This window comes from Crocuta crocuta, unplaced genomic scaffold (assembly GCF_008692635.1).
Source record: "Crocuta crocuta isolate KB4526 unplaced genomic scaffold, BGI_CrCroc_1.0 scaffold118, whole genome shotgun sequence".
NCBI classification, from domain to species: Eukaryota; Metazoa; Chordata; class Mammalia; order Carnivora; family Hyaenidae; genus Crocuta; species Crocuta crocuta.
In genome coordinates, this window is record NW_027551558.1 from 5,858,990 (window position 1) to 5,883,778 (window position 24,789).

Consider the following 24,789-nt stretch of genomic DNA (forward strand, 5'->3'; position numbering starts at 1 on the left):
AAACGTTCAGTTTTTTGTCAGTAAGTATATCAGCTAAAGGTTTTATGTAAATGCCCTTTATCCAGTTAGGGAACTTCTCTCCTATTCCTATTCACTGAATTTATATCATAAATAAAAGTTGAATTCTGTCAAACCCTTGTCAAAACCCCATATTCATCTAATATGGTCATGTGGTTTTGGTTTCTTCTTTAGCTTGCTAATGTGGTGGATTATAATAACCGGTTTTTGAATACTGAATAGCCTTGCAATCTTGGATAAAACTCTACTTGGCCATGATGTATTTTACATATATGTATACATGATGTAATTATATATATCACACATATATATAACTTGCTAATGTTTTGTTGAGGATTTTTACATCTGTGTTTATGAAGGATATTGGTCTGTAGTTTTCTCTTGTACTATTTTTTTCTGGGTAATGCTGGTCTCATAATGTAAGTTGGGAAGTATTTCCTCCTCTTAACTTTTTGGAAAGGACTGTGTAGAATTGGTGATATTTTTTCTTTTAATGTTTGGCAGAAGTCATGAGTGGAACCATCTGGGTCTGAGATTCCTTTTTTCAGAAGACTTTTAACTACACATTCAATTTCTTTATTAGTTATAGGACACGTCAAGATTTCTATTTCATCTTTAGATGTTTTGATAGCTTATAGTTTCTGAGTAATTGGTGCCTCTTATCTGATTTGTCAAATTTATGTGGATACAGTTGTTTATAGTATTCTCTTATGGTCTTTAAAAATATCTTTTTAAATGTCTGAAGGGTGAGAAATGATATCTCCTTTTTTATTCCTCCTATTGGTAATTTGTGTCCTTTTTTTGGTCATTCTTGCAAAAGACTTACCAATTTTATTGATTTTGTTAAAAAAAATACCTTTTGGATTTTTTTCTGTTATTTTTCTGTTTTTAATCTTACTGATTTCTGCTCTTACATCTATAATTTCCATTCTTCTTTTTGCTTTTAATTTATTTTGCTCTACTGTTTATAGTTTCATAAGGTGGGAGATTAGTTATTGATTTGAGAACTTTTCTCTTTCATGCTATAACTATTTAATGCTACAGATGTTCCTCTAAGCACTGCTTTAACTGAAACCCAGAAATTTTGATATGTTGTATTTTTAATTTTTGTTCAGTTAAAACATTTTCTAAAATTCCTTGAGACTTCCCTTTAACCTTTGAATTACTTAGGAGCCATACTGTTGAACTTCCAAGTTTTAGAGGTATTGTTCCTGCCATCTTTCTGTTTGCAATTTACTTTCAGTTCATTCAGACGTCTTCGCATTTATTTTATGAAGCAGCATTTGGTTAGTGAATATTCAATGGGTACTTTAAAACAAAGTGTATTCTGCTATTGGTGGGTGGAGTATTCTATAAATGTCAATAGTGTTTTGGTGTTTTTCAATTCGTCTATACCCTTGCTGACTTTCTATCTACTAGTTCTATTACTGAGATAAGCATATTAAAGACTCATTGTACCTCTTTACATTGTGCTTCATGTATTTTGAAGCTCAGTTATTAGGTGTATACGCATTTAGAACTGTATGTGTTCTCGGTAAATTGACTACTATTATGTACTGTCACTCTTTATTCCTGGCAATTTTCTTTGCTCTGCAATCTATTTTATATTACTACAGTTACTCTGGCTTTCTTTTTATTAATGTTTTTGTGGTATATCATTTTCCACAGGTTTACTTTGAACCAACTGATAACATGATATTTAAAGTGAACACTTTGTGGACAGCATATAGTTAAATCATTAAAAAAATTCAGACAATCTCTATTAGTTGGCATGTTTAGATCATTTATATTCAATGTCATTACAAGTTTGGATTTAGGTATATATTTTGTCATTAGCTTCCCGGTTTTTTTTCATTCTTTGTTTTTTTTTGTTGTTGTTCCTATGTCTTCTGTCCTGCCTTCTTTTGGGTTGTTTAAACACTTTTAGTATTTCATTTAATCTATTATGTTTTTATTTACTGCTTGTATTTTATTTACTTCCTTGTATAGTGTTCAGAAATTACTCTTGGATTAGAATACAAAAACTTATCTTTTCAGAATCTGTTTATAATATTTTACCATTTCAAGTGGAATGTAGAAAGTTTTTTCAATACAGTTCTCTGTATCTTCCTTTTCTGTTGTAGTCATTTTGTGCTCTACATCTACATACAGTGAATCAGATCAGATTATGTTATCTTCAAATGTCAGACTATTCTATGTAGCCAGATATTTATCATTTCTGTTCTTCTTCCCTAATATCTCATATTCCAAGTTTCTATCTTGTATCATTTCCTTTCTGTTATAACAACTTCCTTTAGCAATTCTTTCAGAGCAGGTGTGTTGATAAGAAACTTTCTTAGTCTTTTTTTTTTTTTTTTCCTTTACTTGAGAATGTCTTCACTTACCTTCATCTCCAGAGGATATTTTTACTGGATATAGAATTCTGGGCTAATGTCTTTTTTTCTTTCAACTTTAAAAAGATATTGTGTCACTACCAGATGATTTCCATGGTTTCTAATAAGAAGTCCATGGTGCTATTTAGATTTGTCCCACATGGCTGGTCTTGGACATGGGGTGGTTGTCTATCCTGCAGTTCAGTCTGAAAGTCTATGATAACACTATTAAGGTCAGACCCACGCATATTCAGATTGATGGTGAGCTCGGGAACTCATCACCTTCTTTATATGTTCACTTTCCTGAGCTCCTTCCTCTCATATCTCTGCCCAGTACTTTTTGGTTCCCAGGACTCCCTTTTTGTTCCTCTGGCCAGAAAGCTGGTTCTTTGCTTTATTCTGCTTTGCCTCACACTTCCTACATCTGCACCTTCATTTGGGGCCATGTAGTAGGAAGATAGAAAGGAAGAAAAAAACAACAGGGTTTCATCCTACCCTCTTAGAATTATAGTTCCTCTGCTCAGAGAAAGATTCCTTTCCCTCAACATTTTAAGTTTCCTATCGGCCCGTGTTGTTGTAGCTGTTGCTATGGCTGCTGCTGATATTACAGGAGTGCTTATAGGGTACAAGGATATGGAGAAAAAAACAAAAGAGGGCAGATTTCCCCTCACTCAATCTTAGCCTTAGAGACCCTGACCCTATTCCTTATGCAGAGGGCTTCTCTGGGTCTTCTCTTTGTCAGCATAGTTGCCAACTTCTGGGTTTGGCTGCATTGAGGCTAGGCTAGGGGGTACTGGAGGGAAGAAGATGCCAGTTCAGTAGTACTTCAAATTCTGATACTTTGCCAGTCTGCCTCCTACTATATACTTTCCAGGGTCCTCAAATAGCTATTACTTATATTTTACCAAAGTTTTATAATTGTATTCAGTGTGGTGGACAGGATGGAGTAGACTAGCCCCACCTTACCCAGTTCCAGAATGTCCATATATCTTTTCATACTTTTTAAAGTGAGTATATAAAAGATCTATAGATATCAAAAGGTGGGAACATAGATTCTGAAGCTCTCATGGCAGGGTCTGTAAAGAAGGTCCTTTTGCAGGAAAGTATATAGGGGAGAGCTGAATAATAGTTATATTAGACTCTTAAGGAAACATATTTCTGGGTGGCTCTTGGAAAACAAGGAGGACTACAGATGAATTGGGCAGGTCCTCCTTCCCTTGGCATGAGTATATCACTTTGATGTGATCTAGCACTTAAAAAACATCAAAAGGAAACTATACTGCATATCAACATGGAGTTTGTTAAACCAGTAAAAATACTTTCTCTACTGACTGAGGATAGGTTTGGGCACCCATATTGGTCTAGCTAGGGCTCATGGGGTGAGAGGCAGAGATGTAGGCTCCCAGAGCTCTAGAATTCCACGGGAGGCCTGTACTTGCATTTTGGGATCTAAGTGAGACTTAACACAGCTGCTGGCATTCTTATAAGACTGCCAGTGCTTATGGTATATCAGGGTGACTCAAGGAAGAAGAGGCACTGCACAGGGGAGGTGGGAGAGGACCATGGTTCTAAGGTCAAGTGTTGTGAAGGGGGAAATGTGCATATATGCACATATAATGTACACACACAAACACATCCCTCTGTATTTCTCCAATAGGTGATACCTTGAATGCCCTTCTTTTGGGGGATTTCATGAGACAGGTAGAAATTATATAAACCATACTCAATGCTTCTCTCCCTTCCTTCTGGCTAGGAGATGATCACAGGGCGTGCACACCTAGTATGCAAGACTGGGCTTTACACTCAACTACTTGAGGAGCATAGCTGTAGCTGGGATGGGGATCGGGTCCTTCTGAGAAGCCTGTGGCACAGACCAGGAAGGAGGAGGCTTATCTCCCATCCTCCTAGGAGATGGGAGAGGCTCCATGGCAGGAATGGAGAGTTTGAGCATTCACGCAAATGTGTCCTCAGCCCTCTCTAAATTCACAAGGGCACGTGACAGGGGTACAGGTTCATTTTAAATGTCACCAAAAATCCTGTGTTTCCCTAAGGGGAAGAAATTAAAAATCACTATATCAGAACTCCTGATTGGTGAGCTAGATCAGGAATAAAGATCAAATGAGTTGAAAAGAGGAAAAAACTACTATCGCGAGCAGACTCTTCCTTTTAATCTACTTCATGTCGGGCTGGTAGCATCTTCTGCTTAAGCCTCCCCAGCATACGGTGAGAAACTATCCATAACACCTGACATACTCCCATACTAGGATCTCTTTCTAATGCTTAATCCCAAGGTTGCCATCTTTGCCAATAAGTTTAGTTTTGTTAACTGAGTAAATAGAACATGCTAATGAGAGAAAATTAAAGATGCTCTCTGAATCACATGCAGTTGGCCAAAGGAAGTAAAAGCTGAAAAAAATCAAATGCTACCCAATACAGTTGGACAGCGGTGGCTAGAACTGGTGACAGAAGCATTGGTGGGCTTCCCTTGCTGCCAAGAGCAGCTGGGTTTTTGAGTAATAGGCATAGCAGTTCCATGAGGTTCCATGAAGTATGCAGTAAGTCTGGAAGTATGCAGTTCCATGAAGAGCAGCTTTTTCCACAGAGGGTCTCCATGGTGGTGAGCTAAAGGCATTTTATGAAGCATATTGTTTTCACACTTACAGTCACCCCTGAAAGTTGAAGAGTGGTCGGGGTAGCAGAGAACCAGGATGGTATAGCTTAGCTGGAGGAACAGGTGACCAGTTACCAGATGTGAGTTCTCATCCTGGTTCTGCCACCTATGCCACGAGAGAGTGGGCAAGTCACTCCCACCTCCACGGGACACAGTTTCCTCTTATAAAATAGTGATGACACTGATGTGGTGATTTCAAACTGGAGAATTAAAATTTTCTGAACCTCCCCTCCCCATTAAAAGGTGAGTTTGAATCCCCCTCCCCTGAGTATGGGCTGGCCTCAGTGACTTGCGTCTAGGGGATAGAATGCACCACAAGGGAATTGCCTGACTTCTAAGGTCAGGTAGTAAGAGAACATGCAGCTCTTTACTGGCTCTGTTGCCCACGATGCTCACCCTGGAACCCAGTCACGTGTTGTGAGGAAGCCGCCATACCTCCATATGGAAAGCCACCGTCCCGGCTAACAGCCTACATCAACCACTAGCCATGGGAGCAAGCGTGTCTTCAGGTGGTTCCAGCCCACCACCTTTGAGCTGCTCTAGTTGATACCACATGGGACAGGGACAGGCATTCCCTTCCAGGCCCTCTCCATGTTGAAGATCCACAGGCAAATAAATGCTGTCACTTTAATCCTGTACATCTTGGAGAGGTTTATTACACAGTAACAGAATGCCTAAAGACTCAGTGACACCCAAGGTTCCTTCCAGACCAGGAATTCTGACATATCTACACTGAGCTAACTAGTTTACATTATCAGACAGGAACTGATAAGCATGCAGGCAAGGCCTCTCAGACTTGAGTATTATAAGCAGAGCAAAATGAACTTGTATGGGAAGACTATCCTAATTGGAATTAGGTCTTATGCTTCTTCTGAAGTCTCTACAAGTCTGTGGAGGACCTGAAACAGAGGGAACGGTTGAGGAAGGAATGCATGGATCCTTGTAGAATTGAAATATATCAAGTAGGTGCTCACTATCAACATCCAGAGAGGCAAAATGTAAGAATTCAATGCTCACAGGCATGATATAAATTTTAAGTATCCTCCACATTACAAGAGTCCTATCCATGAAAGGTCAGCTTTCATGAAGAATAAATTAGAGTCTGATCAGCCACATTAACAAAGACCTTACTGGAGTATTCCCATTAAAATTTGATGGACATGTAGGAAAGCAAGATGGGAAATATGTCAAAATATTAACAGTGGCTATCTCTACATAGTATGATTATAAATGGGATTTGTTTACTTCTTTAAACATTTCAGTATTTTTCAAATGTTGCTTTGGTGTATTTTCATATGTAAGAAAATGTGCAAAAATGATGAGAATAAAGCTGATACAAGACGGTATTGGGTAAAAGGTTTTCCATGGAAAATCATGAAGAATTATTTAGAGGAAAAAAAAAAGACTATGGTCAGAGAAACTTATTTTGCTGTTACTAATTTTTGTTTTTCTCCCCCAGATAATTTTTTAACTTCACAGTTACATAAAATGGAACAGATTTTGGTTTATTTGCTAATTGCAGTCTTAGCACTTTCAATGTGCTAAGGAGCCCTGAAACTCTCCAAAAGGGAGAAAAGGTAAACAGCATGGCCCAAACTTGTGTTTTGTGGGGAGGGAACATTTCCTGAGATTAGTGTTGTTCGGAATACATTCTGGGGAACTCTGGCATAAAGCAAGGTCCATTTAAAGTCAGTGCAGTCCCTTCCTGGGTCCAGGCTTGGGTCCTCAGGACAGGTGCACACCTCTTCATGTCCATAAGTCAGGCAGCTTCTCTGCACAACCAGACAGCGGGGGCTGAGGAAACCACTGGGCTCAGGAGCCTTCAGCACCTTGGCTCCAGGAAAGAATGTCACCCCATGTGGAGCTACATGGGTCAGGATGATGCCTCCCTCACCTCATGGAGAATTTTGGAGACTCAGTATGTTTTCTACTGCAGACATTTGGTGAAGGGTTTGTGGGATGACTGAACTCAGCTTGTGCGATTCTTTTCTCCCGAGATGTAACCAGAACATCTTTACTCTTAGCCAGAGGTCTCAGGAAACATCGGGGCCCAAGTGGGAAGCTGGCCTAATTTTCCAGTGATTTTTACTTAACAGTCTCACAGGGAGAATTTCACGGGAGCACAATCCTTAGCAACTTGTCACTGACACTCTCAAAGGAATATTTAGCTTTTTCTGCAGGAGAGAAGCATTTTCAAAATGGTGGACTTCTGCCCATCCTCTTCTTCAATTTAATATTTATTGAAATTATTGAAAGGGTTTTTAGTGAATCCTCTTTGCCTCAGATGCTCCCAGAGAGTTTCTGGGTATCCCTGAGCTTATACCTTCCCGAGTTTCTAAGCCTACAGGGCACACAATTCTCCTTCTGACAATGCTTCTTAGCCAACCAAAGTACCCCATCAGAGTAGAAGCCAAGAGCCCCAAACAGAGGGAGGCTCCTTTTCCATTCTGTTGTTTACTGGGCCACAGTAAGAATTAGCATTCTGCCTGCGAGTACAGTTCTACTTTTTCCCTTTGTTTCGAAAACAGAATCACTCATCTGGAAATTACAGGGTAATATAAATGAATCGTGTGTCCTGATACCTCTATATTCTTGCAATGCCTGCTGCTGCCTTAATCACCAAATAAAACAAACAAAAAGGAAGTCTCAAAAATGTTTTTACTGTCATTTGTTTCTCTGTGTTGGGTTTTATGATGATAGTAACTCCCAGTCAAGAGCCTCTGAGAGAATATCATGGCAAAATTAGCAAGATAGGCTCCAGCGGGAAACATCAACATAGACTACATAGGGCCAGGCTTTCCATTCTGCACCGAGCCTGCACACAGGGGCATCAGCGAGTATGCCCGGAGCTGGAGTCCTCCAAGTGGGCTACAACCTTCAGGGATCAGACTAGCCTTTCCTTTCAGACCTACAGAATTTACATCCAGAGAAATGAGACAATAAAACGAGGTCAGTCTTTCCTCTTAACCATATTACCCTCCAAAAAAGAGAACTTGGATGAGAAACAGAGCTTATGAATTGTGATCATCATCCTGGCTTTGCTCAACACAGACCGTACAGGATATGTTTTCTCCTTTATGCCTGTTTTCAAGAATGCCTCCCTAACTTGTCCCAAGTCCTTTGAGGCCAGGGTGATGCTGTGCATCCTCCTCATTATCTTCCCCTTGCTTAGTATAGTACTTAGTTAATGAACACTAATGGAAGGGTGACCCAATGGTCTCAGTCATTGGTCCACATCGACAAACTACCCCTGGGGGAACCAGGAGAAATGGCCAGCCTTTGGAAGGCTACAGCTTTTCTTTTTGCAACACTCGCTTCTGCAAAAGTGCATGGATTAGCTTCTCGGTTGTAGTGATATTGTCTCCCTCTTGCCTGGCCATTTTATCGGTGTTAAAACCATAATGATGAGGGTCAAAGAATAATAAAATTGTTTAGCTTCTGTTTGCAAACCATCACTCCTTATTGAGAACCCCAAGCCACCTTTGTCCGACATTCATCATTCTTATTAACAAAAGGCAGCAATAGCTCTCATCTCCCCACCCATCTTCTCTCCTGCAACCAAAATACACACAGTTATGGAAATAAAACTTCCCAGCTGGCAGGAGATAACGTAACTTTAATGAATGCTGATAAATTACTCATTTAATATTGGACAGAGAAAGAGACCACCATGAAAGAGTTTCTTCTTAGTGTTTCGTTCTCTCAAGAAAAGAGTAAGCTGTACTTTACAAAACTGCAAAGTTATAGAAACTGGCTTTCCTTAGAAAGCAAGGATTCCTACAGCACTTTCTGTCCCTCCCCCCGGGACACATGGTCAACCAAAAGGAGCAGCTTCCACTTACTGACTGTCAGGAGAAGTCGTTAAGAGGCCAGAACTCTAAATAACGTCTCGGTTTGAATCCCTGCCTGCCACTTGCTGGCTGTGTGATCCCAAGCCTCTGCTTTCTCAACTGTAAAATGAGGCTAGTAATAGCCTATGTTGAGGGGAGTGTTGTAAGAATCAGAGAGCTTGTGCATGTCAAATGCTGCAGGCACACAGTGAGTGCTCCTTACATCTTGCATTTCTTACTAGCACTGTGTCCTCTGCAGTGTGTGAGGAAGGGCTTACACACAGTTGCATTTAGTTCCTGCGGTAACCCTATGAAGAGGTTGCTACTATTATTATCCCCATTTTACAGAGGAAGAAACTGAAGCTAAGAGAAGTTTAGTAACTCATCTAAAGACAGAAAGTAAAAGTGTCAGGAATCAAAGCCTGTCTCATTCCTAAGCTGTGCGTTTCCTGCCCCACTGCACCACTTCCTGGATGACCACACACACACACACACACACACACACACACACACACATATCCCACAAAACTATGTCACACCAGAATTGGAAAGGCATGTGTATAACTGGACCACAAAATGGTAAACTGTGAACCTCATTATCTAGGGATTCCAAATATCTCTCAATTATCTCAATCAGACTGTTTCCTTTTTAAGTTCAAGGACCATGCTTTCGCATTATCCCTAACGAAAAACAGCAAATGGTTCTGACACACAATAGGCACTCAGTACTCGCTGGATTTACACGGAAATTCACAGAAAGTGGAACTGTGTCCTGGTTCAGAATACTTTGATCAAACAATCCAAACAAACCATGAATTCCCCAAAGCTTCGGAAACCTTGCCCAACATAGCGTGTGTTTTCTGGAGACAATGAGTGTTTTGATCTGAAGCTAAGCATTTCTAATCTCATAAAAAAAAAAAAAAAATCGTGTGAGCGAAAACTATTCCTCTCAGGCCTCCAGGTGGGATTAGGGGAAAGGCCTCCCATGCTGCTGCTACAAAACCTGCACAACCAGAGGCTTTGGATATAATCTTGGGATTATGGTTACTTCATCCTGGGTTCTCCCAAGGGTTATGAGGGATCCTGCTATTCTGGCAAACGGATCCGGGTATTACCGAACATTCTAGACCTGTTTCCCCATCGAGGGCTGAGAAGGGGTGAGGGCCAGCCAGCAGCCTCACCGCCCCGGATGTGTGCATGGAGGCTCCCAAATAGGCAGTGTGAGAGCGTGGGTGCCCATCCCCTCAAAGCAAATGGGGGTGGGAATGAATGGAAAGAAACTGCATACGACCTGATTTATTTCTAAGAACCTCTGGCCAAGATTTTATTGGAATGTCTCCATCTGGTGACTCTTAGTATGGTAGGTAGCATTTCATCTCCTCGGCATTTTGAGGCAAGCAGTGCAGTAGAGGCAGGGCTGAGGTGAGGGCCCTGGGAGATAACATTAACATGAGGATGGCACCTGGGTGGCTCAGTTGGTTAAGCATCTGACTTCGGCTCAGGCCATGATCTGACAGTTTGTGAGTTCAAGCCCCATGTCCGGCTCTGTGCTATCAGCCTGCTTCTGATTCTGTGTCTCCCTCTCTCTCTGTCCCACCTCCACTCATGCTCTGTCTCTCTCTGTCTCAAAAATAAATAAACATTTAAAAATTTTTTTAGGGGCACCTGCGTGTCTTAGTTGGTTAAGCGTCCGACTTTGGCTCAGGTCATGATCTCACAGTTCGTGGGTTCGAGCCCCATATCGGGCTCTATGCTGACAGCTAGCTCAGAGCCTAGAAACTGTTTCGGATTCTGTATCTCCCTCTTTCTCTGACCCTCCCCTGTTCACGCTGTCTCTCTCTCTCTCTCAGAAATAAATAAAAAACATTAAAAAACATTTTTTTAAAATATGAGGACGGCAGAAGCAAACTCCCATGGACTCCAAAGTCACCCCACGACACAGCTCTCAGTGTGGGCCTGCCAGACAGAATGGGCTAGTCCTACATGAAGGATTTTCTTGTGGTCAGGGGAATAAGAACAGAATATGAGGTTAGGAAGCCTGTGTTTAACTTCAACGTCTGCCATTTGTTAGAGTTTTATGATGTTTGATGCATTACTGAGCCTTCGTTTCCTCCTCTGTACAACAGGAATAACAATAAACACACCTCAGAGGAACACTGAGATGATAGGAGTAATGCATAGAAAAGTACTTAGTACAGAGGATTAGGGCACACAAGAAGCACTCGGTGATGGCTGGCCACCATGATCGATCTTTTCATGACTGCTAACCAACGAGAATACCTTGTAAATGTATGAGAGTGTCCTGTATTTTCACATGCGTGTAATGATTAACACACACACACACACAAAGGAGCTTCTTTGTGTATTTTGTGGCTGCTCCCCCAAATAACCCTGTCCCTGCAGGACAGAAATAATTGCCTGGTGTTGCAAGTGAGACAGTGGAAGTGGGGAGAGGTGAAGGCTTGTTGGAATTCATTATCTGGGACAGGGTTGGTGTGTGCCTCTGCACCCAGTCCACAGCTACCCGAGAGGAAACCAAGCAGCCAAACACACAAAGGGAAGAACTGGACGTCAGCCTGCCTATGAGAGAGGGTCGGAGGATTCTATTCTCGTTTGCTCTGAGCTAGTCTATTCATCCACTTGTTACTTGGGATCGTATGGATTTTGCGACCCCTGAAGGTGGTGGCCTAAGGCCTGAGAAGCCTAGCTATGGGAGCCAATGCCAAGGGAAGGGCATGTTCCGTTGGAATAAACTGGGGTGTTATTTGAATTGTTGTCTATTTAAATTTCTATCAGAGAGAATTTTCAAACATGGAAAAGTAGAGACAAGAGTATGATGAACACCCCCCTTCCCCCCCTCCCCCTGTGCTGACCTTCCAGTTTCAATAATCCCCACTCTATGCCAACCCCATTTCGCCTACATCTCTGGCCATTTCCCCTGCTCCCTGAGTTTTCTTAAAGGAAATACTTGGGGAATTACCAACCAATACAGACTCCCTCTCTGTTCCGCAGACTCAGGTCTAGTGGGTCTGGAGTGGCTGGGGATTTTTTGTCCTCATGACTGCCATCTTTTCTACCCCCAACTGGTGACACTGCAAAGACAGATGCCCCTCTCCCTGGAGACGCCAAACTGGGGATCTCTGAGGTCTCCATCATTTGTAAGCAACGGATTCTGTAAGCGATAACCAGGCAGTGGGTTCCGTGAAGGGAAGTGGGCAACCCCTTCAGCTATGCAGCTGTTCGAGAGCCTGTCACAGGGGACTGAGGGACCACACACACACACACACACACACACACACACACACACACACACACACAATGGCGGGAACAGAAAGAGATGAGACTAGAGGAAGAGGACTTGTCCTTGGGCCTGAGTGAAGACTTTCCCAGGAGAGTACACTCTATTGACAGGCCTGTCACCTGCAGCTTGATCATCTGTAGTCACGTACCAACCACCAGGACACAGGTGTCCTCCTCATGTGATCTTTCTTTCCCTAAAACCTGGCATAGTAACTGCCCATGGGGGCAAATTGTGTGACGTTGGTAACATTTGACAGGACTTTACCTTCAAAATATCAGATTTGTGACTCTACTTCACCCACAGTAGGTAGTCAATAAAAGCCCAGTTGAAGGAATAAGCAAGAGTAGGGTTATAAGAGCTCTGACATGCCAGCCAATCAGCTAGGATTTCTAGCCAACCCCACAGCAGTGCAAGGGGCTACGATATGTCCAGGTGCAGATGAGGAAACTGAGACAGGGTATATGGAAGCATGTAGCACATGAGGATGATTACTATATGCTCAACGTTTGGGAATGCTTATTACTATTATTGTCCAAAGCCAGGCAGCTTCCCCCAGTGGGGCAGGGATTTGAACTCAGGTCTGCCTGGCTCTCTGGTCAGGCTGCCTTGCTAAGCAGTGTCTATGCTGGAAGAGTAATAGCCAGCGGCCTCTCAAAGGAGACTCAAGTCACCAGGGTTAAGACACAAACATGTGAAAAACATAAACCACTTGGCAAGTCCCAGACAATGAGGAATTTCAGGATAAGGAACAAAATTGGGGGAGCTGGTGTACATTTTTTTTTAGTAGAGAACTGCAATCTTTCAAGGAGAGTGGGTACCAAGCACATGTCCCTGGTGGTCTACCCTGCTGCATAGGACATGCACAGGATAGCTCATCGACACTGGGAGAGGACAAGCATGTTTGAGCCTGGCAGAAGGCACGAAACCTGCCGAAGCAGGATAATGCTGCTTCTTACCTCTTTGCCCTGTCTTTCTCATCTTCATCCATTAGATTTTCTACGCAGTTTTTCCTGCGAAAAAAGAACAGATGATTACCGTCTGCTTCTAGAACTTTCTTCCAGGTCTTTTCTGGGGTCATTGTTTTGGTCTGATCTAGCCCACAACCTTAGCTCAGAGGTTCTCAAACTTTTTGGTTCCAGCAAAATCCTTTACACTCTCAAAAATGACTGAGAACTCCCAAAGATCTCTTGTGTATGTATGTGGGTTCAAACTGAAAAATCTTAAACCCGCAAGCACTCATTCTAGGTGCCACTCAGTCATAGCTGTCAAGGAGCTTCTAGAAAAGTTCACTGAATATTCATGAGCATAAAAAAAGGCAAATAATGTGTTAGTATTAGGAAAGTTGTTTTGACTTCCCAGACCTGCCAGAGGCCCCCAGATTACACTTTGACAACTGTTGTATAGACCCGGCTCAATAAAGTATCTGTTTATCTCAAACCTTAAACCTGAAAGGTGCCCATGACATTGTAAAGGTGAGCATTTATCTATGTGGTCATTCAAACACACAGACCCCTTTTATACGCAGCTGGGAAGAAATCACAGACCCAAAGTACTATAATCCGCAGTCCTTCCTTTAAGGCATTTACACTTCCCGAAACAGTCAAGGCAGACAGATGCGAAAAATTAAGTAACAATCCAGGAATGTTCTTGCAGCCCAAAGTCATTGGAGTCACTACCTCACCGCCCGGAGCCTGTACTCTCCTAGGCGGCCAGCTAGATTTCTTGCTGCCTCACAGATCTCGGTCCCTCTACCACATGCAGGCACGGCTCAGGCTCCTTATTTCATTCACATGTTTCCCAGGGTCCTGCCTGTCTAGGGTATCCCCTCCAGCCAGCCTTCAAAGCAGAAACACTCTTAGGGGGTCCATGAAGCCAGAGCCTTCAGGAGTGGCCTGGAGGGCGGAGCGGCTGAGATAAGGTGTGGGGACCCCGGAGAAGCTGAATCGCCACTGCCCACACGCTTCTATTGGAAGAGGGTCTGAAGTCAGAACTCCAAAACCAATACTTTGCAAATGCACTAACCCTCTCAAAACTTAAAGCTTTAGATACTTTTTACTGGGGCAAATGAATACTTCTAAGATAATTTGGTTTTGTGATCTGGGTCTGCCAAGGGCATAGGGAGAGGTGTGAGTTGTGGAGAGGAGGAGGAATTCTAGCTACGGCCCTTGTTTACACACATGCCCCATTCAGTAAACGGCAAGGCATATTTTAGCGACAGAGTTGCAAGACATGCCATTCAGCAGTTGAGGCTTGTATCATAATTAAAAGGGGGTTAACACATCTGCAAACAGGCATGTGCTTAATGTCTTCCAGATGGAATCTGTTCAAAGTTTTAAGACATGAAAAATGCAGTATCAACTCATTCAGTGATGCACTGCCCCAGGTCCATGCTACGAAGCGAGTGCTGGCTGTCCATGCATCCAGGGCATGAGCGAGGACCCAGCCATGCCGAGCCCTTCACCAGGTGCCCCTGGGCAGCACACAATCTCAGGAGGGATGTGGGCTTCACACTGCTTTCCTGAGGTTCCAGAATCTTAGTCATAAATGACTTGCTTAGTCATAAATGAAACATTTAGGAGTGACTAATAGCTATTCTTTATTGACCACATCTTCTCTGTTTTATATTTGTTTGTCCTTAAATGTTTCCTGAATCCATGAAGTCTCGATGACTTACACCTCCTTCCTCTTCTTCCCCATCCCTCCTGTTTCCTTGCCTGATTCCTGTCATCTGTCCCCTGTCTGCGCCACTCCGCTCAACCGCACCTGGTGAAGAGATGGCACCTAAGCCAAGTTCCTCAGTAGCACCTGCCACAGGAGCCCCACGCCAAAGTCCTCGCTGAGCCCATTGTCTCCCATGTCATCCCCATGTTTTTTTATTAACAAAACACACATAACATAACATTGATCACTTTTATATGTACAGTTCAGTGAGATCAAGTGCCTTCACATTGCTGTGCAGCCATCACCAACATCTCCAGAACCTTTTTGCATCTGCACCACTGCATCTCTGTGCCCGTTAAACACTAATGTCCCATTCCTGCTCTCCCCAGACCCTGGCAACCACCATTCCTTCGTTCCTTCCTTTTTAAAAAATCAATCTTTTTATTTAATGTTTATTTATTTTTGAGAGATAGAGTGAAAGTGGGGGAGAGGCAGAGAGAGAGGGAGACACAGAATCTGAAGCAGGTTCCAGGCTCTGAGCTGATATTTCAGATGTGGGGTTTGAACTCACAGACCACAAGATCATGATCTGTACTGAAGTAGGTCGCTTAGCTGACTGAGCAACCCAGGTGCCCCCATTCCTTCCTTTTTAAGGCTGAATAATATTCCATTGTGTGTTTATACCAACTTTTGTTTATCCAGTCATCCATCCATGGACACTGAGTGGCTTCCCCCTGTTCACTGTTATGAGTAATGCTGCTATGAACATGGCTGTGCTCCTGCTGCCTCATATATTTGAGCTATTCTTTTTTTATTTTTTAATAACCTCAGCTGTTTTTTTCTAAACATTTATTTATTTTTGAGACAGAGAGAACAGAGCACGAGCTGGGGAGGAGCAGAGAGAGAGGGAGACACAGAATCTGGAGTCAGACGCGCTACCGTTGCGCCACGAGGCCACAGGGAGACACAGAATCTGAAACAGGCTCCAGGCTCTGAGCTGAGCTGTCAACACAGAGCCTGATGCGGGGCTCAAACCCACGGACCATGAGATCATGACCTGAGCCGAAGTCGGACGCTTATCCTACTGAGCCACCCAGGCACCCATTTGAGCTATTCCTTTACTTTTAAGATTTGCAGGGACAGACAGAGCCCAAAGGCACACAAAAAAGGGGGGTCAAGAAATGGGGGGGTCAAAGGCAAAAAAAATCTCTTCTGTGAGGTCTGGGTAAAGGAATAGTAGAGAAGTTTAAGAGGTGACAACTATTTTTCTCAACTGCATAAAGAGTTTCCACTGAGAAGGATTTTGAGCAAGTTTTTTTTTGTTTGTTTTTTCTTTTTTTTAATGACCACACAGAGCCAGGGAAGAGAGAATGAGCTTAAGTGAAGGCAGAGAGATTCTGTCTGGAGCTGAGAAAATAACTGTTGATGCGATTAACCTCCAGAGTGAACAAGGAAGGGAAGCTATAGAATTTTTACTCCAGACAAATACATATTCTAAGTATGTCAGACATTTATGAGATTTCTTAGTCAGAATCCCAATAGGAAATAGGACTTCGTTACCAAGTGCATGTGTGGGGTCTTGGGAACCAATATGGATGGTGCAATACCTGGGGTTGGTATCAGATGAGCTGTTAACAGCCCTGAGGGTGAAAGGACCAGAGGCAAATAGTTTCCCAAACCTGGAAGAAGTGTTTCATATAGGGGAGGAAGCACTTGGTGGAAGGATGTGGCCGGCATGAAGAAACCTTTTGAGAGAGGAGTCAAGGGAATAAATACCTCACTTCAGTCTCCACCCATCCCATCTCCTGTTTGTGTCTCTTATTAGCTATGCCACCCAGAAGGCTGGGGCAGGGAGGCCATGATGTCATCCACATGGGGAAGCCCCTGGTGCAGAGAGAAGGGTGGAGAGTGTGAAGGGGAACAGGAAGGATGCCCAGCATGCCACTAATGTTGGTCTCTGAGGGGCTCTTCCAGTTCTGGATGTATCTGGATTTTTCTGGAACACAAAGTATTTGGAGCCTTTTAAAAAAAACCTTTTACATCTCCCCAAATCTGAAGTATGGATATCTGCATGTAGAAATAATAACTCTTAAGAAACAATAACACAATAATGATGAGAGAGGCTGAGGAAGGAGAGCCTGACAGAGAAGTGTCTTGAAACTATTTAAGCCACAAAATCAGTAATGATAGATTGTAACCCACAGAAGAAACTACTCAGGAGTCCATACTGATACAAACAAAGAAAGGGGCACGGGGACAGGTCTCCCTTACAGAATAATTCTAACTAACAAATGTAGAAACAATATGGGAAATAGAAAATCACCATCAGGACCCCATAGTAATAACTGTCGCAGGCAAGATCCACCGATGGATGCTTACATTAATAGGCAAAAGTTTGAGAAGACTCAGGCTATCTACATAGTTTAAAGTATCTCTCTCAAGGGGCATCTGGGTGGCTCAGTCAGTTAAGCATCTGACCCTTAGTTTCAGCTCAGGTCATGATCTCATGGTTTGTGGGTTCAAGCCCCACATCAGGCTCCATGCTGACAGTGAGGAGCCCACTTGGGATTCTCTCTCTCTCTCCTCTCTCTCTTTCTCTCTGCCTCTCCCCAACTCATGCTCTCTCTCACTCTCCTAAAATAAACTTTAAAAAAGTATCTCCCTTAATATATTTATTAATTACAAAGGAAAATGGTAACTTTATAAGTGGAGAAGGTTGGCAGACACCACCTTCCCTAAGGGTCAAAATGAACATCACCAGTATAAGTTCTACCCAGGTCTTTTGGGGGAAATAAGTGCTCATTCTCCTGGGTGTTTATACCTAGGAGGGTAAGTGCTGTATCATATGGTAGCCATATGCTTAGTTTTTAAAAAACTGCCAACTGTTTTCCATAGTACTGTACAATTTTACATTTGCACCAGGAGCATATGAGGGTTCCAGCAGCTCCGCATTCTTGCCAACACTTGGTTCTGGTTTCTTACATTTGGTCATTCTAGTGAGTGTGTTGTGGGATCTCACTGGGATTTGAATTCTCATTTCCTTCATGATTGATGATGCTGAGAATCTTTTCATGTGCTTTATGACCACTGACAGCTTCTTTTGTGAAGCTCTCAACTTTTTTGCCCATTTCCTTTTTCTCTTCTTTCTTTCATCTTAAAAATTGGGCTGCTTGTCTTCCTTGTACTGATCTGTATAAGTTTCTCTCTTCTGCATACAGTACTTTGCCAGATCTAGAGATCAATCTGTGAACATCTTCTCCCAGTCTGTGGCTGGCCTTTTCCCTTTCTTGACGGTGTCTTTTGGTGAATAGTTTTTAAATTTGATAAAGTCCAATTTATAACTTTTAAATTTCAAGGCTAGTGATTTTTGTGTCCCCAGAAACCTTTGCCAGAAACCTTCAATGTCATGAATTGTTATCTTGTTTTCTTCTAGAAGCTTTATCATTTTAGCTTTCACATTTAGATCTATAGTCCACTGCAAATTAAATTTTATGTGTGGGGTAAAAGTGGTCAAGGATCATCTTTTAATTTTGTCCTCTGACCTGGACATTCAGTTACTCTGGAATCATTTATTGAAAAGATGTTTCTTTCCCTATTGAATTACACTGGCATTTTTGTCAAATGTCTTGTATGATCCTATACATATATCAACAGAATCTCTATTCAGGTCCATTTATATACCAAGTCTCTGTAGCAGACACACAGGATAAACATTTTTTAAAAATAAACTCTATTTTGGGGCACCTGGGTGGCTTAGTCAGTTGAGCATCTGACTTCAGCTCAGGTTATGATCTCATGGTTCATGGGTCTGAGCCCTGCATCGGGCTCTGCGCTGGCAGTTCAGAGCCTGGAGCTTGCTTCAGTTTCTGTGTTTCACTCTCTCTCTGCACCTCCCCCACTCACGTTCTCTCTCTCCTCTCTCAAAAAAACAAACGTTAAAAATTTTTTTTAAAATAAGCTTTATTTTTTAGAACCATTTTGCATTTACAGAAAATACAAAGGCATTATAGAGAGCTCCTATATATGCTACACCCAGTATCTGCTATTATGAACACCTTATATTAGTATGGTACATTTGTCACAATTAATGAACTGTCATTGACACATTATTATTAAACACAGTCCATACTTTATTAATATTTTCCTAGTTTTTACCTAATCTCCTTTTTCCACCCCAAGATCTCATCTGGGACACTACATTACACTTAGTCATCATGCCTCCTTAGGCATCTCATGGATGTAATAGTTTCTCAGACTCTCCTTGTTTTGGATGACCTTGACAATTTTGAGGAGTATTTGTAGCATGTTCCTCAATTTGGGTCTGTCTGGTAGTTTTTCTCATGGTCAGACTGGACATTCTCTTCACATCATATCAAGGGTATTAACAGCATGTATCACTGTGGCCCTGGCCTTAATTACCTGGCAGACGTAGTGATAAACTTATTTTTAAACTGCACGTTAGTTACATTTACACATAGAAAACGCAATGTTTTTCTTCAGCTTTCAAATACCCCTTTTCCAGATGAAGATTCTGTAAATTTAAAGTGGTAGCTCCAATTATGAACGTCAAAGGAGTACAATGAAAATACTATCTTCTCTGTTTTTAGACTTCGAGACATACTTATTGAACTTTCATCAGATTGACAATTGGACCCATTGCTTTAAACTTAGAGGCCCTTCACCTGGAAACATATTGAGCATATTATTGGAAGACAGCGAACCTTCTGTGTAGGGAAACTTCTTCTGTTTCCCGACTCTGTGGCATCCTGTATTTGTCTATCTTTATGCCAGTTCTATACTAGCTTAACTCCTCGGATTTTATAGGGATTTTTGGTAGCAATGTAGTGTGAGCTTTCCAATTTTGTTCTTCTTATTTAAGATTCTTGGCTATTCTAAGTCTCTGCATTTCCTTGCAGATTTTAGAATTTACATTGTCAATTTCTATAAAATGCCTGCTGCAACCTTGATTGGGATTGTGTTGAATCTAGAGAGCAATTTGGGAAAAGCTGAATCTTAACAACATTGAGGCCTCTGATCCATGTACACAGCTTCTGTCTGTGAAGAGGTAACAGAGCGTGTTCACTGAGCACTAACACGGTGTCCGTGTGTAATGTTAGGTGATTCTACAGGCACTCCCGAGGGCCAGGGCACCCTGCAAAGCTCCTGCTCTTATGGCTCGTAGATGNAGGAGAGTGGAGAAAAGCCACAAGCAAGTAAATAAGCAAACATCATCACCTGCTTGTAACTGCTATGGAGAAAAATACCGGAGACTTGGTGAGGGAGGGGAGGTCAGAGCTGGGGTCTTGCGCTGGGAGCTTCAGGGAGTCCTGGAAGTCCTCGCTAATAAGACCATATCTGCACTATGACATGAGGGAAGTGAGCCATGGGGATACACACCAGGGAGGCCGGACAAAATTTGGCTTTTGCTCTGAGTGAAAGGGAAGACACTGGAGGTTCTGATCCGAGGTATGAGAGACAACTCCCTCAGAGGACAGCTGTGACTCTGGAAAGAATTAAGTTGACACATGTGAAAGTACCTAGTGCAAGTCTGGCCCACAGCAGGCACTCAAAAAATCAAGGTATCTTTTTTGATGGCAAGGACCAGGCCTCATCCATCTTTACACATGCCGTGATGTCCAGACCTGCTCCTTACCCACACGGAGTGCTCAATAAGTATCTGAGGAATGTAGGAACGGGAACAGAGGGTGAGACAGGCAGAGAGGGAGGAAAGGAAGGTCAGAGCCAGAGCCAAACCCTATCTGAATTCTGGTGTGATTGCCTAACAACGACTCCCACAAGTTTCTCAATGATCACGGATAATCCAGAGTAACAGTACTCATGAAGTACATTTAAAGGTACAGCTATGTCCTAAAGACTAAAAATTAAAACAAACACTGCTGTGTGTGCAGAAGCCATTAACTAAAGCTCAATCGGACTCTTCAGGAAGGGCCTATGGCTCCCTCACCAACCTCAGCCATAGCAAACTTCTGAAAAACCATAATCTCATTTTACGTCCATCTAGTTCTATGGGTAGAATGGGCCAGCTCTGGTTACCTCCCCTAATGGATCAGGAAGCATCACCCAGAAGGGCCAAGTGACCTGACCGTGGACACGGGACGGCAGGCAGAACCCACCCTGGGCTGCGTCTCCTTGGAGCTGACTCCGGCATTTCACCCACAGCCTACTGAGAATGTGTGGATTTCTGACTTCAGGGTCAGGCTGATTTAAATTTCATTTCCATCCCACTTGCTCTATGACCTTGAGCAGTCCCTTAAACTTCATGGGTTTCTGTTTCTCTCACTCCTAAACGTGAGGCTGACACCCACCAGGCAGAGAGCGCATGAGCCATAAATGAGATGTCTGCATGCATGTGTGCAATAAAGGGCCAGCGTGGTGCTTGCAGTACAGACCTCAAGGTGAGTCCTTCCATCCCTTGCCTTTGTCACATAACTGTCCTAACCTTTGTGTTCCCACTGTGGTGGTCCTGATCCCCTGCTAAGGCAGGTAATTCCAGTCTCATTCTTTCTTCTTATCTGCACTTGAATTTCAATAAACATACTCTCTGCACAGCAGGAAGGTCACTGCAGGGTGAATGGAGCCACAAAGACCTAACATTTCTGAGAGGCGCTCTGGACCAGAGAAAGGAAGGACTATATTGGTGGGAAGAGTATTTCATCGGTCAAGAGAGGCTATGGGTCTATCGGTCAAGACCCATAGATGGGTCTGAGACCACCTGTGGCTGCCAGCAAATAGGGTTGCGGAGCCCAGCTGGCAGGATGCAGTGCGTAAAGCACGTTGGGCTCCAGGAAGCAGACCAGCTGGAGAATCTAACCAAGCAGAGCCAGTGAGTACTGGCTGGGCTCAGGAAGTTCCCAGCAACTTAGCAGAGACCCACACCCACCACTACGGGAGGCGGGGTTAGTGGGGCACACTGTGTCTCTGAGCTCTTGGGGCGTCTGGCATCACCTCAAGTAAGGGGAAACAGCACTGGTGGGCTGGAGTTGCCAGAAACCCTACTGGGGCCTTTCGGTAGCTCTGTGTGACCCCGGGAAGGACATGTGCTACCAGGGTCCTAGTGCCCCTCCTGTGGGGTGGGGACAACAGCAGGGCCTCCCTCCTTGAGAGAATCTGTGAGAACCCCCAGCACAGGCCCTGGCACATAGAAGTCCTCAGAAATTTCTAGCTACTGTTAATCACAATATCAGTGATGATAATGAGTTAAAAGCTCGCAGTAGAAACTGATACTTAAGCCTATAAAATGTCTTCGAGCAGAGTGGGATTATTGTTCCCGTCTCCCAGTCAGTGTTGAAAAGTGTGTGTGTGCATGCGTGTGTGTGTGTGTGTGTGTGTAAGCAGGCACGGCAGAAAGACAAACAGATATGCATACATACTGCCCATAGTGTCCAGTGATAACCGAGCAGAAACGGGTCGTGAGGCTGGGAGCGGGGAGAGAAGGGAATGGAGCAAACACAGAGTGACTGAGGGTGTCCTCAATAAAAAGCTATTGCCTTTAATTGAACTGAAGACCAAAAGTGAGTCTGCAAGGGACATTTTCATTACCTAGGTGAAATTTCTGTCCTTAGGGTTCTGAAGCATTCTTTCTCACAGCCACTTACTGCTATATAATTGATTGGAATGCTGGCCCTTGGTGAGCAGGGACCAGCAAATGTCAGTGTAACTATTTTCTTATGGCACATCTGTCCTGGGTCCCATAGTGTGTCAGCAGTGAGATGGGAGACTAATAAATCATACAGGTGACAGGGACATACTTGGGGACTGGCGGTTCATTTTTGGGTCTCCAGAGCACCCTACGTGCAACATACATGAAAAGTATGTTATTCTACTAATACCGGGCTTGGCTGGCAATGCTTCTCTGTAAAGGGCTACCTAGTAAATATTTTAGATGCGGACCATACTCAATTATGCTGTTGTAGCACAAAAGAAGCCATAGACAGTATGTAAATGAATGGGTGTGGCTGTATTCCAATAAAACTTTATTTACAAAAGCAGGCTGGGGGCCAGACAGATTCACTAGCATCATTATTCAGCCTTACTCTTCAGGGCCTTTAATTTCTAACTTTTTATATAGCCACTATAGACCCAGTGGATCATTCAGTATCACCTTGAATTTCCCTCCAACTGACTATTATAAAGCCTGTTGTGTTATAAGGTCAATGATTTTTACAAAATAAAAGCATGACGTTTTCTCATGGATGAGAAATGGTTCGAATTATAGACCCCAAGTTAGCTGGAAAATCCCAATATTCCTCCCCACAAAGCCCAATATTCCTCCCCAGCATGCCAACCAAACCTGGTAAACATAGTTCATTAAAAAGAAAAAATATTAAAAGCAAGAAAGGGTTGAAATCAAAAGAGGCAATGCCAAGCGCACGCATCTCCCCCACTGACTAGAGTTTATTTACTGTCGACAATGAGGGTGCCTTCTGTCCTCCCGGTCAGCCCCTGATGAGGGGACCTCATGTCGTTTTGGATTAACATCTTTATCTTCCATGTGGGAACTTGATAATGATTTTTTCTCATTATATTTAAGAAATAAAAGTACTTGGCAAAACAGTCACTGATGAACTGCGATGCTTACTTCTCTCTCTTTGTCCTCTGGGGGAGGCTAGAAAATAACTTCCACATTTTAATTCTTCCTCTCCAGGGAATGTTGTTTTGGTTGCAATGATTCATTTGCTGGGGGGAAAAAATAGCTTTTCTAAAGGAAATGGGCAGTGGAAATCTGAGCGCTGCCTGCTCCTGGAATCCCAACTTCCCTCCGACTGAGAAAGGCTCACTATACTTGGGCACATCCCTTGACCTGGAAACTGCAAAGTGGACAGGTCCATCCTTAACCCCAGCCACTCCGGCAATTCTCTCAGGTAGTCATGCCTCCCGAGCCTTGCTGGCAGCCTCACTGAGCCCGGTTCCCAGAAACAAGTGAGAAGAGAGCTGCCTTCCCCCCCCCNCTTCTCCACAGTCAACACTGAGGCTTTATCTGCCTGGTACCATCATGAGTCTCCCATGCAACGGTCTGATGATTCATTATTCAGGGAAACAGTGACATAGCAATGAAGGAATGGGTAGAGAAAGTTAGAAACTTACTTAATAAATTCACAGTGACATCGTTTGGTCAGCAAAGAACTTCCAAAATAAGAATCATCTCGATATCTGGATGTTTAAGGTCATGCTAACATGACATATTATTCTTGCAATCTTTGGAACTTGTGTTCCAACCCCTTAAGATTCCTTTCAGAGGGCCCCTTTATAAAATGTAAACCTGAGTCAACTAGAGAATCTGACGGGTGACAATGTGTGGTCAGGGTGTGGACAATAGATGTCTATAAAAATCAGCAAGAGGGGAAAAGGAGATTTATGAGTCATGTTCAGAGCTGAGTCAGTGAAAGCCTTTGTTGGGAACCGCTCGTCAGCTGCCGCAAACTGAAATGAGTCCGTAAAACCCTGATCCAGCCCGCAGCTCCCCTCCATGTAACTGTGGGCCCTCATGCCCCTTCCGGCCCAGGGAACACTCATCCAAATTGTGCTCAAGTCTGCAAGAAGAAGAGCAGAAAAAGATATCGTTGAAAGGAGAGGTCAAGCTTGTAGGCTGTGGAATTTTGGGTTTCCTATCAGAGCTTCAAATAACGCTTAATAAAAATGTGGAATATTTCATGTGAACTGCTAACTGTGGGAGGCAACGAAATTAATTTGGGAGCTAACAGGACCCAAGTACAAGTGTCTTCTGCTTTCCTCCCTTCACTTAGTGTGGTGGCCTAGACAGAGCCTTGGGAACAGCTAGCTCACCGCGAATGGAGGATGATACCCACTTTCCCCCATCCGTGTAAGACCCAGGAAGGCAGCTTGCCCATGTAGGGCACTTAGCAGGGGAAGGCTGGGCAAGAAAGGTGAATTGCCTCCTTTTTCACAGCACAGTGG

At 43.2% G+C, this 24,789-nt stretch overlaps 1 protein-coding gene across 1 annotated transcript in view; it reads right to left on the minus strand.

The window, feature by feature from the left end:
- The window catches only part of NPAS2 (neuronal PAS domain protein 2), a 145,362-nt gene that overhangs the window by 78,838 nt on the left and 41,735 nt on the right, over nt 1-24,789 (minus strand). Inside the window, exon 2 of the mRNA XM_077749382.1 lies at nt 13,149-13,202. Coding sequence (XP_077605508.1) covers nt 13,149-13,202 — 54 coding nt within the window. The remainder of the gene's footprint in view (nt 1-13,148; nt 13,203-24,789) is intronic.